Here is a 16,843-nt window from a genome sequence, read left to right as displayed (position 1 = left end):
TTTACTTACAAGACACGGCGCCACAACACGCATTCGAAAGCAAAACCCCAGGAGAGAGACCACCCCCATAGACAAGGCAGTCAGACTGGGCCCGTGGGCCTTTATAACGTGGAGCCGTGTCGACCGCAAAGGCTCCGCGAGGCCGCGCAGGTTACCTTCCTTGCTGGGCGACCCACGACGCTCCTTCCCCATGGCAGCTAGCGTAACCGCGGTAAGGCTCAGGCCTGGTGGTACGGGCCCCGGCTGGCAACGCCCGAGAGGAACGAACGTGCCTTCGCTCTTTTTGAGTTGATGCTCTCTTTAAGAGCCCCTCCGTCCCTCGCACTGCTCGGACTGTCCTGAAGCCCGATCACCTCGGACCGTTCGGAGCTGGTTGGCGAGTTCTCTCCGGCTCGTACACGAGCGCGCAGGCCTGCGCGGCACAGCAGGTGGGGCTGCGCTCCCAGCTCGCGTCTCCTCCTGGTGTCCGAACCTCTCCAATGACTGAAGGCTCCAAGCGCCAGGCTCCAGACTTCCGCGCAGCTCCTCGACCTCTCCAGACCCGACTTGACTTGACGAACTGGCGCTCTGCGCGGCCTTTTATAGGGCTGGTGAGACGAGATCCGATCTCCACCCTCTCACCTCTGACCTCTGCTCGGAAAGCGGACGTTGTAGAAATCACCGGCCCTCTGGATCCGATTCTCCGAGAGCGAGCCGACGTGTTTGAAATCATCACCCTTCGACCCCAACAGGCCCCGCCCCTTTCTCTCCTGTGATCCGTTTTCCGAGGCGAAGCTTCCACACAGAGCGGACGTGGTAGAAATCACCAGACTTGTGCTCAATGAGCGAACCCCCGCGTGTGCCTGCAGCGATGCTGTTTGCTGGGAACTCGCCGTGGCTGGTGCAAAGATGGCGGTGTTTGGGGAAGAAGGTGAGGCGATGTTTGTGGTGTGGAGATGTTGACGGTTGCTGGCGGAGTGGTGAGGATGGCATGGTTGTTGAGAGGCAGGGGTGGGTGTGGTTGTTGTGAAGCGGTTGATGAGAGTGATGTTGGAGGTTGGTCCAAAACAACGATAGTAAAGAAAAACGGCCATCTCAAAGATCACAGCCCTGTGACACGAATAATTTCCATTAAACAACGGTGGGGAAATCTAACTGAACACGGACTTATCGGCATAACTAAATAAGGACCTATATGGTGTTCTGCAAATTTCCACAGCTGAAACAGTATATACTTCAACATTGTATAGCGCAAATCACCACCTTATCGCTTCCAAGAATCTCCAGTTTTGCAATCGTTGGACATGCTATACAAGGTGGTGTACAAGACACTTTTAAAACGGCAGGAAACATCAGGAATTTTTTTAAGAGACCATTAAAAATCATAATTTTATTTTGATTGAAGTGTACACTGGAACATTGCGTGGGGTCACGTGTAAAACAAACTCTCGAGTTGACAATGCACAATGTATTGTTGGAATTTATATCATTCTGTGATGACATGATGTTAAAAACAGGGGCAATACCCCTGGGTGCTCACCTGATAGAATAATGATACTGAGGAAGAAGTCAACATGGGACAGAATCAGAAAAAAAATGTACCAATGAACTGATGTTAAAGCAAATACCTAATTTGGGGGGAAACCCAACCCCCCCCCCCACTGCACCCCCGTAAATCTACTTCCATCCAAAAAAATTTAAATAGCATGAACGAACTCTGGTACATCACGGGTGATGAAGGTTGTGGTCAAGTTTCATTGAAATTGTGTGTGTAGTTTCTGAGAAGAGAGCAAATACCTATTTTTTTGGGGGGGTAACCCCCATAAACCCCCCCCTTAGGGCCTGATATTTTTTAATGCCATGAACAAACTTTGGTTGATACACGGTTGTGGTAAAGTTTCATCAAAATCGCATGTGTTGTTTCAGAGAAGTTGCAAGTATTTGTGGATGGACGGATGACGCGCCATCCCACAAGCTCCACGGAACTACGTTCCAGGTAAATCACCCCCAGATTGCCATAACCACACATTTTAAAACAATGCCAGAAACTAATCTGCAGCAGACTTCATAATGATCTCCATAAGCAAACAATGGGTAAATAGAGAACACAGTAGTAAACTTGGAAAGAAAACCCTGAGCAGAAACAATCAAATGATACTGTTGCGGTTCTGGAACCCACATCCCTCCCACACCAATGGCAGCCAACATACAATAGACCCCAGTCAGTTATTTCATTAATGTACATTCACATTGTCCCATTCGATAAGAAGGAAGGGACTAACGGGATAAGTGCGTTGTGTAAATCTCTTAGCGAGGTCTGCTGAAATCTCTGAACTCATTCCGATTCTTTATTTTTCTCCATTCCTGAGGTAAATCCAAGCAAGGGGTCCTCACGCGAGCCAGCAGGCACTACGCTCGGACACCCATCTGTAAAAAACGCAGCCACGTGCCTGCACTGTGGAACATGGTTCCTCGCGAAAGCCAGCAGGCATTATGCTTGGACACCCATTTGTAAAAACCATGGCCACACCCTTCCTGTAAAAATGCATCCTCACGGAAGAAATATGAATAAAACACCAACCGCTCACGCTACACGGAGCACGTGCCCCACGGCAACAGTCCCCACCCACTGTTCAGGCGATAGGAATGATAAGCAACCCAACAGCGGACTGCAGGAATGCCACGCTGAGGAAGTAGACGGAGCGGCACACCAAGTGCCAACAAATTAGTGCGCGAGCGGCGCACTCTTTTCAACCCATTTCTGAGTTTAATAATTATATCTGTCCTCTTTTCAATCCGAATCTCCATCTAATAATTATATTCAATCCCTTCCTTCAATTCCACACACAGAGCAGGGCTGGCGCCGAGCACACCACCGCTTTTGATGTATGACCGCATGCTCGATGGCAGCGGACCCACCACACGCAGCCCCAAGGTAATTTATTATCGCACACGGAGCAGGCCACGAGTGGCAGACATCGTGTTTGGGTCTGCGCATGTCTTACCATCGGTCTTCACTGACCACCGCGGCCAAAGGGTGTCCCCCACAGACGGCGAACATCCTCTCGCCTCTCTGCCTGGCGAGGCTGCAGCCAGGCAGAGCGCGCTGCGCGGCTCGGGCCGCATGGCTTACAGACAAGCAGGGCATTGACTGGTGTTGACGGCCAGTCACCGTAAGTGGCACGACGGTTCGGTGCAGGGCGATTTGTGTCACGGTGCTCGGAACGAGACGATTACGCAGCTTGGAACCATCTGGCCGGAAGTAAAGTGGAGCCGCTTCAGTTCATGGTGGCAAGCCCGTGTGCTGGCTGGGGCACAATCAGGGCGCTGACTCAGATGACGACATCGCTTCGGGTGGTCACTCCCGCCCGCACCACAGGATCTATAAAAGGACGAGTCACGGGGTGGTCGAGAGTATCGTTCCTGCGCACCACTAATGTCTGCTCATTCCTGTCGGCTCGTCCTGCTCGTCCTGGCCTGGGATTGACAACCCACCCATTCGCCTGCTGGCTCCGCCCCTTCTTCACCGCCTTGCTGCTGACTCCACCCAATGCTTCTGACTCCACCTTCCTCCACCCACTGGCTTCTGACTCGTGACTCCTCCACCTTCCGCCAAAAGTCCTTCCTTCACGTCTGTCGGGAAGCACCCATTGTCTGGATCGACGCTTAGCTGCTTGAAGTGCCACGAAGCGGGAGACGACGCGCCAGCTGTCAGGGAGGTATTGCCCAGCGGAGCATCCCCCCAAAACGTATTGGTGGCACGGTCAGGCAATCGTGCAGGGTATTGAGAGACCGTTAGCCTCATCTCCTCTCTTCTTTTTTTTCTTCTCTTTAACCCTTCATCGGTGTGTGTGTGTGTGTGTGTGTGTGTGTGTGTGTGTGTGTGTGTGTGTGTGTGTGTGTGTGTGTGTGTGTGTGTGTGTGTGTGTGTGTGTGTGTGTGTGTGTGTGTGTGTCATGGTGCCTGTCCTCGTTTAAGTTAAGATTGTACAAGAACATCCGGATAACTCTGTTCTGTGTCTGCTTTTATAGTTGCACCACACTTTTCTTCCTATTCCTGCTTACATGCAATAATAAAATCTATTCACTGTGCCACATATCTTTCCTCACCTGCCTGTTAATAAATCCTTTGTAGAAATGTTCCCAGCTCGTTTTTGTCTTTTCTTTCAATGATCCAGCATGGCCCATATCCTAACTTAGCCGGGACTTAATTCCCAACAATCCGTTCCTTTTAGCCGGTACGTCCTTGGAAGTGTCGCTCGGCTGCATCAGATCCGGTAAAGTGATCCGGTTCGGACAAGGCGTACCGAAGGCGTGTCCCCCGGTAATTAGGTCACGTGATCAATTTGGTAACCAGGTTAACCCACAGACGGAGGAACCTCGGTCACGTCGTTGAGTTATTGGCGTTCACGGTCAGTTCATGATCCGCCGCGTGACGGCCTGCAATTCCGGGGAGTCTGGTGGGAACCCCAGAGATAGCTTCCCCCCGCCCCACCCCACCCCCCCTGCAGTGGCCTTCTTACCCAATCTCCGACCCGCAACAATACAATTACAACCCTGCATTACGTCTTACCTGGCACAAGTAGATGTGACAAGATACTTGCTAACTGTTCCTGGTTTACACAACATGCTGTCCTCATCCATTGATGGGCATCTAAACAATGGATCCCACACGATGATGCTCCAGTGCACGACACAAAGGCTTGTGGCACATTTTGATATGGCATTCCAGGTGTCAGCCAGACTCACTAGATCTTGTTCTTCAAGGTTTTTGGTTTTTGTTTTTTCATTTTTTTGGAAACAAAATCGAGTCGCATGGAGGAATGACAACATAGAATGCATTAAGACTGGTTGTGGATTGTGGATGATCTGACATGGTGGTGAAGAGCCATCTTGAAGAATGAGTTTGAAGAGAACGTGGAAGTTGGTTCCACAGGCAGGAAAACAGAGGAGCAAATGAGTGGAGGTGAGCGGTGTTTCTGGATTTTGAGAGTTTCACCAAAAGGGGACCGATTGTGGACCACGTGCACCCTGCAAGAACCTTGGGTGAGGGGATAGAGCAGAGGATGCAAGACCAGAAAGGAGGTGGTGGAGGAGAGAGACCACCAACCTGTCTGTGATAGGCCCATAGACTCAGCTTTCTCATGGGAGATTCCAATAATGTTGAAGGCCTTGGTTTCCACGGCATCAAACTGATCAAGGTTTGAGGCAGGGTCACAAGTCCAGAGGGGGAGAGCAGTACTCCATCAGACTGCAGATGAAGGCCTTGTCGGTGGACAACTGTTCAGGTGTGCCAGTGAAGGACTGCATGATGAAAGATGCTCAGTTAAAGCGAGTGTGGTTTGCCGAAGAAAGATAGTCACTGATAGAGACCAATGAGTTTAGGTGACAACTTCGACAAGAGGCTTGTAAAGAAAGTAGATGGTAAGGTTTGCGAGATAGTCCTTTGAGAGACAGAGTACATATATGAGATATATTTTGAAAATAAATAAACAAACAACATGCATTAAAAGAAAAGGATAGAAAACATATAAATGAACCTGCAACAGTATAACGTTTCATGTACTTGGTGGGACGACGTAAAGGCGTTGCATCATAACGGCCCAGAAGACAGTGTTATTCGATAGAGATAGTCGTGTGAAATAGTCAACACTTTGTGCTTTTCTTTGAATCCGATTTCCCAAAGTGTTCACGCTTGCACAATTTTTATTTCCTCATTTAATAACAATGAAGATGAGACGCATTCCACAGCACAGAATACGTACCGTGATTAGGCACAGCAGAAGCTTGAGGCACAGACCCTTGAGACTGAGAGAACCGTCTCCACAAAGCAAGCTGTCCAGGCTCACCATGAGGCTCTAAAAGAGGAGAAAGGTTCATTGTGCGGTGGCTCGAGAGGTGAACAAGTCTAGGCAATGGTAATACCAACTATTGGCCACCACTGAAATCTTCCATGAACCTCAGGTTCCAAAACACAACAATAAAACAAATAAAGTTTTAAGCAGAATTACACGCTGCCACCGAAGCACGTTTGAAGTGAAGAATCAGTATATTTAAACGGATTGGTGAAGTCACCATTTGAAGTGTCCATTTCAGAATCACAAACCGTCTCAGCAATACGTTTCATGGACATTTCAAATGTGTAGGCAATGGAAAAATGCATAGAGTACAGAAACAAACACGCATCATCGTGGTGTCTCCATGTGTATGGAACATGAAAGATTACTTGGTACTTCCAGCAGGTTAAAGAGCATATCATAAAATCTTGCACCACATCTTCATGGATATTAATTGTTGAATACAAAGGTCAGCAACAAACAAGATGGGATCTTTTCCTGTTTGGGGTCATTCTACCTCAATTCACTTAAGGGTTGAAACCCGACACCCTCAGATTTGGCGAATTTTTTGCATGTATGTTACATATGATAGTCTATCTTCACATACAAATTTTTAGCTAAATTGGACTAGGGGTTGACGAGATATGACCTTGAAAACTTTTGACCTTTTCGACTAATGTCGCGTTTCCACCAAAATTCAAATCCTCATATCTCAGCAACCCCTTGCCCTATCTCGATTATTTTGGTGTCATTGGAAAGGTAATTGTCCATAGAATGCAAATCCAGCATCGGTTCGTCGATCTAGTTAAGTTAGGGGTGGATGATTTTTTGACCTGACATTTGACCTTGAAGACCTCGTGACCTTGACCTGGCCTTGCATGAAAATGAAAGTTCATACTGTCTACTATAACATATCAAAAAACTGGAGGGGTAGTATTTTTTGTTCGAGATATTTTCTGCCAAAGTTCAAAGGTCGTAAAAAATACAACCAAATCATGACGTCATAGACATGCCCAGCTTGTCAGTTTACAGCCAATATCGTGCCCAGACTCATCCCAATCATAGTTGATGACACATGTTGGTTCCACTACAAGTTGTAACATGCTCCTTCGGTGACTTACAACTTACACGAAGCATCTCTCAGAAAATTTTCTGATATCCACTCCTATGATCGTAGCACTAAATAATACATTTTTGAAAATTTTCTGATATCAACTCTCCTGTCATAGGTGTCGCCAAACCTTCCATTAGGAGTTGATATCAGAAAATTTTCGGAGAGATGCCCCCTGTCTAAGTTGCAAGTCACCAAAGGAGCATGTTACAACTTGTTGTGGAACCAACATGAGTCATCAACTATGATTGGGATGAGTCTGGGCACAATATTGGCTGTAAACTGACAAGCCTGGGCATGTCTATGACGTCATGATTTGGTTGCATTTTTAAGACCTTTGAACTATGGCCGAAAATATCTCGAACAAAAAATACTACCCCTCCAGTTTTTTGATATGTTATAGTAGACAGTATGAACTTTCATTTTCATGCAAGGCCAGGTCAAGGTCGCGAGGTCTTCAAGGTCAAATGTCAGGTCAAAAAATCATCAACCCCTAACTTAACTAGATCGACGAACCGATGCTGGATTTGCATTCTATGTACAATTACCTTTCCAATGACACCAAAATAATCGAGACAGGGCAAGGGGTTGCTGAGATATGAGGATTTGAATTTTGGTGGAAACGCGACATTAGTTGAAAAGGTCAAAAGTTCTCAAGGTCATATCTCGTCAACCCCGAGTCCGATTTAGCTAAAAAATTGTATGTGAACATAGACTGTCATATGTAACATGCATGCAAAAACATTAGCCAAATCTGAGGGGGTCGGGTTACAAATTTTTTTTTCTGGGCGATTTGAGGTGGAATGACCCTAAGGTTACCCAGTCTGTACATGGGAATCGTTATTCCAAAAGGAGCTTTCTCAAACCTGGCATTTTGAAACGTTGTAATCAAAAAATTATACAACAAGGCCCTCTGCTGGAAAGGAATGAAAAAAACCCCAGAAAATCTTGAGAAGGAACAAAGCAGTGAAGGTTGTTGCCGTTGGCTCTCTAAATGCTCGTCTCAGCAGACCAGAGGTTGCTGTGAAGATGCAAAGAATCATGAAGCATTCCGCACTGACGTGTAGAAAGGTATTAAATAGAAAAAGAATTACACAACACAACGTTTAACACAGACACAGGGGAATACTTTGCAGGACACTTGATGGGAAAGCATAGGCAGTCGGAGACGGTTCGTACGGCTCTATGAATGCACCAAGAGGCATTTCACTCCATTAGACCTTCAAAAACAAATGCTTGCACAATGAGGAAGAGAGCAGATATGCAAAGACCACAATCCTGCTGAAGGAGAAAAACACTTGGTGCTGTAACATAGAAGGATTCAAGTGGGAGTGACAGAGGCTTGCTGCAGCATCTGGAAGAATCACCACACCGCCACCACGATAATGTTTCTGCAACTCGGCCTTTTCTGTCAGGGTTTGTTCATCACAAAGACTGACCCACAACACACTGGGGTATTTGAAACAAGAGTTTCCTTCTCCGAGATGAGCTACAAACCAAGGCTGATAGGGCCCCATCTGTTCTTGATCACATTCAGTCGGCCCACAAAAACAAATATCAAAACGAGGCTACCTTGGGAACAAACTAAACCACTGATCTCAACACCAAACTCGGCTTACTTGGGAACAAAAGAAACCACTGATATCAATACCAAACTCGGCTGACTTGGGAACAAACGAAACCACTGATATGAACACCAAACTCAGCTACCTTGGGAACAAACTAAACCAATAACATCAACACCAAACTCGGCTTCCTTGAGAACAAACTAAACCACTGATAACACCAAACTAGGCTACCTTGGGAACAAACTAAACCAATAACATCAACAACAAACTCGGCTTCCTTGGGAACAAACTAAACCACTGATAAACACCAAACTCGGCTGACTTGGGAACAAAAGAAACCACTGATAGCAATACCAAGCTCGGCTTACTTGGGAACAAACGAAACCACTGATACAAACACCAAACTCGGCTACCTTGGGAACAAACTAAACCACTGATATAAATAACAAACGAGAATACCTTGGGAACAAACCAAACCACTGATATCAACGCCAAACGAGGCTACCTTGGGAACAAACTAAACGACCAATATAAACACCAAAATTTAATGTGTAACCTGTGTTAATAATCACAGGTTACACATGAACAATACCCAACGAGAACCTACACCCAACAGGCATTTCAATAGCAATTTTCCCTGCAGGAGCGGGGGTTAGCCTTGCGGGCCGCATGATAATCTTCTCCACTTTGCCCTATTTCCTGCATCTCCTCTTGTTAACCCACTCACCTGCATTTCTTCTTCCACCACCATAAGCCAAGTCTATCTCGGTCTTCCCCGTCCTCTCCTGCCTTTTACATTAATTTCATCACTCGTTTTTTTTGCCCAGTCACTTTCGTCATTTCTCAACACATGACCCAACCATCTCAACCTGTTTCTCTTTACAACATCCATTACAGGCTCTATTCCCATCATTTGTCTTCCTCTCTCTCAACGATATTCCATACATCCACCGAACCATTCTCACATCCACGCTTTCCAGTCTTCGTTGCTGCTCTACATTCTTTACCCATGTCTCACTCCCAGAAATCATAACACTTCTCACACATGTAGCATACACCTTTCCCTTCAACTTCAACGACACTCCCCTCCTAGTCAGCACGCCACTCGGTTCCCGAAACGTCTTCCATGAACATCTCACTCGAGCAACCGTCGCAGAGTCTGATCCACCTTCTCCATGTCTCCTCGGTAGCAAAATGTTTTCACACCTTCCAGCTTCACGCCGTCTCCAAGATCCAATGAAACATTTCCTCCATCTGCAACTCCCACTCTGCACACCTTGCGGTTAAATGTCGCTGCCACACTGGTTAATGATCCCCTCACACCACTACATTTTCAATGAACCCACTCAGTGCACATTGTACATTGAATGGAGTTCACTCCAACACCCTTCCCTCACACAGCCACTTCCCAGTTCTTTTCACCTCACCACACGTTTTACCACTTACCATCACCTTCGTCTTTCCCATATTCACCTTCAAACTTTTTGCCTCCATGCATTCCTTCCACTTATTCTCTCCTTCAGTCCATCCCTACTCTCTGCAATAAACACCAAATCATCTGCATCAAACTCCCACGGTAAACCCTCCTTTGCGCTCTGAGCCAGCACCTCCATCACAACTACAAATAGTCGTGGACTTAGTCCTGACCCGATGTACTCTAACCTTCACCTCAAAACGCACCACTCTTCCCGTCCTACGTCCTGACAGCTGTGCGCGCTCTCTCGTACATTGCCATCACGACTCGAATCAACCATTCCTCCACTCCTAACTTCCTCAATGCCCATGTCACTACTTCGCATGGAACCCTATCGAATACTTTCTCCAAATCAACAAACCCAAGAAACAACTTCTTCCTCTTCTCCATGTACTTCTGCAACTGTCTTACAATAAAAATCACATCTGTCGTTCCTCTTCATGGCATAAATCCAAACTGCATTTCGTCAATCTTCACTTTCTTCCTCCATCCTCTTATCCACCACCTTTTCCAATACTTTCATTCCATGGTCCAGTAACTTTATCGCTCTGTCCAAGCCACAGTCCAGAGGGTCACCTTTTTCCTTGTACAAAGGGACAAAGGTACTTGGTTCCCAATCAACTGGAATGTGGCCTTCTATCAGCACCAGATGACAAATCTGTCATTCTCTCCACACCCCAACTTCCTGCTGCCTTCAACATATCTCCCACAACTCCCGTCAGCCCTCCCACTTTTCTACTCTTCATTGCTCTTATCGCTTCCTCGACTTCCTTCTCAGTTATCTTCTCTGCCGGTCCTAAAATTGGGTTACCCTCAATGTTGCTATCCCATTCACACTCTACATTCAACAGCCTGTCCATATCTCTTCCATCTAGGTCCATAACGATTTGTCCCACTTCATCTTTCAAACAACTTACCCCCATCACATCGCACCTCTCTTTCGCCACTCAAAATAAATACCGTTCTCTGAACCTCTTCCGAATCCAAACGTTCTCTGAGCATTTTCCCAAGCGTCTCCTTCGCCTTTGCGACCTTTCTTTGCAGTCTTCTTGGTTGCCTCTTCTGTCACTCCTTGAAATTCTTCCTCTTCTCATCAATCCACCACCATGTTTCCAGTGCCTCGGTGGTCCTTTTGTCAATCCACATACCTCACCGACTCCCAACAGACTATCTTTCATTGACATCCAACCACATCATCTTCTACCATACTCAACATCTCTCTTAATGCCTCCTTCACCATCACCTTTCAACCCCCACACCTTCATCCTCGGTTGGTACTTCACCCACCGAGCTCTCCTCGCACCTTTCATCCGTATGTCGCAGACAACCACATGGTGCTGTGAAACAGCCTCCTCCCCCGGGATCACCTTTGTGTCTCGGAAATTCCCCCCCATCTCACCGACACACCATCAGGTAGTCAACAATTGTTGTCGACCCACCTGGCGTGTACGTAACAAGCTTATCATCCACTTTCTGGAATAGAGTATTACGGAATCAACAAACCAGCTCCATCAGCAAACTCCAAAATCCTTTCTTCTCCATTCCTCACACCATATCCACAACCCCCATGCAATCCCTCAAAACCATCGATACTACAGAGGAGAAAATATTTAAAAAACAAAAATCAAAGACCACTTGGACATGAGGTGCGCAGTTCCTTGCAGCTGCAAATGTCAGCGCGAACAACCTATGCCACTATTTTTCCAACCACAGACCTCTAGACATGAAGATGACACCACAAGGACATCCTCAAAAACATCTCACCACCAATCAACAAAAACTATTTAAAAAAAAAAAACCAATACCCACAGCACCATAACAGCAATCAACATGGGCCCAAACTAACAAAGCACACAAGAGGGGTGGGAGAGGGAAGGACAAAACAGTGGGGAAAAAGAGAGACATTCGGAGATCTGTGGAAGGGAGAGGGATGGGAGCAGGGAACACGGGGTAAACAAGATGGGCATTACAGGGACTTTCAGGAAGGAAAGCAGGGAATTTGAAGAAGGTGGGTTTGGGGTGGATTAACGGGGTAGAAAAGATCGAGGTTTTGGATGGGAGAAGATAAGAGGTGGTGGTGAACAGCTGTGTTGGAGGCCAGCAGGGAAGAATGGGATTGAAGAGAGTGTGGGAGTTTATTCCAAAGGCAGGAAAAAAAGAGGAATGAATGAGTGAAGGTGAGCAGTGACTCGTGCTTTTGGTAATTTTACCACAAGGGGGTTGCTGGCGGACCTTGAACGCCCTGAATCAAACAAACATCAAAAATTGCTCGTTATAAAACGTACCCAGCCCGTTTCATCTTTTCCTTCATTGGTCCAGCATGGTCCGCATGTTAGCTTTGGCGAGAAGTTATACCACACCAAATTACTCGTAAGCCAGCGCACACTACCTGTATTGCTTGGCAGTAATCCAAGTGTGCGCCAAGGCAACATGGCCCTAATTGACCGGCCGTCCGCAGGTAAGGTATCACGCAAAGTAGTGTAGCCCTGCCCAGATTGGCCATGCCAATCGGCGTTCGTGGTTGCCAAGTGAAGGATGAGAAACATTTTTCCCCACATTTAGCATTAATTTTTACCTTATCGCTAAAACTGCCTCATAATTACAAATCTTGCCATTTATATTGTATGACGACAATGATAAAAATAAAAATAAAAAATCGAACAAACATGATGAAAGAACTCAGGCAAGCAAAGAGAATTTGACAAACAAACACGAGGCATGGCGAAGTCCCTGTAATTATTTTAATCATTTCACATGTTTGAATGCGAGCAATCTCACATCGGTCTCAAATACCGTGTTCCAGTGCATCCGCACATCTAACGGGCAACCATTACCTTCATTTCCTCCTCCGCATTGTCAAAACCCATGAGGATGTTAATGATGTCGAAACCAGTGTTCGGCATGTTCTTCTGATGGACACCTCGCAGAAGTCCACAGAGGGTCTAAACGTCACAAGTTAGGACAAAAGAAAAAACAAACAAACAAGAAAATGACTTCCCAGTAAAGCAGAACCTATTTGGGAAGGTAGTCACAAGTTTAAAATTAAATTAAGTACGAGCTATTTTTTAGAAAGGTTTTCAAAGAATGTTTCAAACAATAATTACAACTAAAAAGGAGAACTATGCATGTGTCCATCCATCCATCACACTTGATTGATTTTAAAGCGTTCTTGCTGTCGTAGAATAATAAAATGGTACCGTTGGAAAGCTAATAATTGACTTACTTGGTTGGAAAACTACTAATCGATTTACTTGGAACAAAAATTGATGTCGGTTTCATTCTAAAAACTCCTGTTTTTAAAGCCAGTCTTTCAAGGAGGGAAGAGAAAGAAGCAGGACCTGAAGCTTTAATGTGGCGGTTCCAACGGTAGGACAGCAGCAACCATTGGGAACAATGCGTGTTGGATACAGAAGGAGCACACAAGCAACAACCACCACCACAGCCATGACGAACCAACAAAGTGTTATAAAAGATCTTTTTCACATGTTTCACGATATTTTGGATACTCATTGAGACTCACAGATAGACATGCAATATGTTTATGAAGTACAAGATGCTGTCAGGTCAGGAATGGGAGAACACGCCAGAGCAGCGCGTCACTGCATCCACTTTCTGTCGATACTCCAGGAGCCTCTGTCTGGCCATCCCCCAGGCAGATGCCTGGCCCATCTCCATCTCCTCGAGATGCTGATCAACCTGCTGCAACCACGAGGCACATGGTCCGCCCATTGGCCTCCTCCACTCATTAGGCTCCCTTACTGAGATAATCTGTTGAGCAGGGTCAGCATCAGGAAAGCGAGCCACATGTCCATACAGCTGCAGCTGACGCTCACGGATTATACAGGTAACAAATCTCATTTGAGTCTCTCTCAGCAACCACTCGTTGGACACAAAGTCTGACCAGGGAGAGCCAAGGATTCTCCGAAGAGACCTGGTACCAAAGGAATTAAGTCTCTATCTCAGATCCCTGGTCAGAGTCCAAGTCTTGCATCCGCAGAACAAGACTGCAAGCACCAAGGACCTGAAGACTCAAACTTTCGTCCCCCTGCACAGGCACCGACAGCACCACACCACATGATCCAGTGAATCCACCACTCCACAGGCCTTATCCAGATGTCTATTGACCTCTGGCTCACAGCCAGCAGATACATGAATATCACTGTCAAGGTAAGTGAATGTCTCCATGACATCAACATGATCACCACAAACAGGTACAGACAGGATGGCAGCATCCGAGATGTCATTGAAAGCCTGGATCTTAGTTTTGACCCAGGAAACCCGTAATCCCAGAGGCTCCGACTCCTCATTCAGCACCTCGAGGGCCCGCAAAAGGGATATCCAGAGTTTGTGCAAACATGACTATCAACTGCGAAATCAAGGTCAGAGATCCAAAACGATTGGGAATTGACATTCCCAAACGATGCATCGCAGATTGATCTCTTCGACATCCTCCCCAGAATGCAGTCCATACAAGCACTAAAACGTGTGGGGCCCAGTACACACCCCTGATGAACTCCAGCAACAACTGGAAATAAGTCAGAGATGGTACCACCACATCTCACAGTGCTCTCAGTACCAGAGTATAGTTCAGACATCAGATTGATCAGTTTTGGTGGCACCCCATGAAGACCAAGAATCCTCCAGAGGGCATCCCAATTCACTGAATCAAACGCTTTACAGAGATCAACATAAGCTGCAAGCAGCACCTGCCGAAACTCTCGTCTGCATTCGGTGAGGACCCGAAGAGAAAGGATACGGACAATCGTTGACCTCTTTGGTATAAAGCCTGACTGCTCTGTATGCTGGTGCTCAAACAGATGGTGGTGAACCGTCTGAAGAATTATCCGAGCAAAGACCTCACCCGGCACCGAGAGCAGCGTCAACCCTCGGTAGTTGTTGCAGTCCTGGGGATCACCCTTCCCTTTCCAGAGAGGAACAACAAAGCCCCTCTTACAGTCAATTGGGATGATGCCTGTGTACCAGGCAGAGCACAGAACTGCATGCAACACGAGTACAGCATTTCCACCAGCCTTGAAAAGTTCAGCATAGATGCCACAGATCCCAGGAGCTTTACCCCATTTCAACTGGTTCACCGCAGCCTGTGTTTCCACAAATGGAGGTGGATCACAGTTCATTGGAGGGTCAGCAATTGGGATAGTAACACCACCGACATCCAAGTCCACATCTGGTGGATCAGCCTGGTACAGCAGCTTAAAGTAACTGGCCCAGCGGGCCTTCACTTTGGACTCCTGTCAAGAGCCCACCACCCTCTACTCTCACTGCAGTACACCGAGGGACGGACTTGGAGGAACGCAGTGCACAAATTCCCCTGTAAGCAGGATGAGAATCACTTGACCACAAGTGATGCTCTCCCCCCTCACAGATTCCTCGCACACAGACCTTGTCCACCCTTAGCGCACATACAGTTTTACACCTCAGTGAAGCGACAGGTATGCATGGCCAGTGTATATTTAAATATGCACAATGTGTACATTAAATGAAGCACGTGCATCGACAGACTCGTAAATACCAATAAACATGGATTTCCTAAAACGGTTGGAAAACAAAGCAAGACCTCGCACTTCCCCCTCCCCCCTCCCCAATCACAGTTTGTTCCCAAATCAACCATTGGCCTCCCCCTCCCCCTTCTCATTTGTGACCCTCCAGTACAAAACCAGTCGGAAGTCACAAAAATTCAATATTGAGTTATTGGGTTTATTTGAAAGCCCATAAAATAAGCTTCACAATGGTGTATTATACATGGTGGTCCGTCACAAACTGACAAAGATATCCTACGATGAAGTTTTACAACACACGTTTTTGGGAAAATGGAAATAACCGGATATTAGCATCTGGAGTTTGAGAAACAAAGTCCTTAGCAACGTATACTAGCAATAGTTTACTGAGAGATTACTAATGATGGCAGCACATGAAGCTACCAGTCAGTCACATGGCAATGATGTTTTGGATGCAGCCCGTGGCTTGCATCGTTTTTTCTGGAAGAACAGCTGTGCCGCTGATGCAGCGCCCTTGTTGCTCATTTTGCAGACCTCGGAAGGACGACTGGCTGAGTTGACCCACCGGGGATTATTTCAACGGAACGACAGGGGCTTGAACGTCTTAAGCCAACCAGCCACCTTAACCATAAGCCAACACCAGGCTGAGTAAGATGGCCATGATGACATCACACAAGGTGGATGTTGGTGTGGATCAGCTGTTCGAGCAGTGAGGAGGAAAAAAAAACACGCACGCACGCAGGCACACACCACTTAACGACAGGGGTACGTTCTGAGAAATGTGCCATTAAGTGAATATCAGAGTGTACTTACACAAGCCGAGATGGTATAGCCTACTACACACCTCGGCTATATGGTATAGCCCATTGCTCCTAGCATGTTACTGAAATGTATACTGTCAGCAATTGTAACACAACAATAAGTATTTGTGTATCTAAACATAGAAAAGGTACAGTAAAAATACGGTATACAAGATTAAAAAAAAATGGTACACTTGTTTCGGGCACTTGCAGGACTGGAAGTTGCTCTGGGTGAGTGAGTGAGTGGTGAGTGAATGTGAAAGCCTAGGATGTTATTGTACAATGCTGTAGATTTTATAAACACTACACTTAGGCAACACTAAATTTAGAAGAAATTTTTTTTTCTTTCTTCAATAATAAATTAACCTGAGCTTACTGTAACTTTTTAACTTTTGTAATAACCCGAACCCTAAAACACAAACACTTGTACAGCTTCAATTTTTTTTTTTACTTTTTAAACTTTTTTGTTAAAAACTAAGACACAAACACAAACATAAGCCGAGGCCTATACAGGGTCAGGATTATCAATATCACAGTCTTCCACCTCCACATCTTGTCC

General features: G+C 46.3%; 1 protein-coding gene and 1 pseudogene across 2 annotated transcripts in view; both read right to left on the bottom strand.

The window, feature by feature from the left end:
* Positions 1-16,843, bottom strand: part of ARMH3 (armadillo like helical domain containing 3) — an 82,430-nt gene that overhangs the window by 56,793 nt on the left and 8,794 nt on the right. The window contains exons 4-5 of one of the 2 annotated variants that reach the window (XM_085848913.1): positions 12,803-12,910; positions 5,744-5,836 (exon numbers count right to left, since the gene is read on the bottom strand). In XM_085848913.1, the coding sequence (XP_085705039.1) occupies positions 5,744-5,836; positions 12,803-12,910 (201 nt within the window). The remainder of the gene's footprint in view (positions 1-5,743; positions 5,837-12,802; positions 12,911-16,843) is intronic. The other variant, XM_085848914.1, reaches the window with a different exon arrangement.
* On the bottom strand, positions 5,845-12,796 carry LOC147016158 (uncharacterized; annotated as a pseudogene).

The sequence above is a fragment of the Eptatretus burgeri genome, chromosome 12 (assembly GCF_056783735.1).
Source record: "Eptatretus burgeri isolate ZD-2024b chromosome 12, Ebu_testis_v1, whole genome shotgun sequence".
Lineage (NCBI taxonomy): Eukaryota > Metazoa > Chordata > Myxini > Myxiniformes > Myxinidae > Eptatretus > Eptatretus burgeri.
Note: the sequence above shows the minus strand (reverse complement) of the source record. Positions and strands in the feature narration are given on the sequence as shown.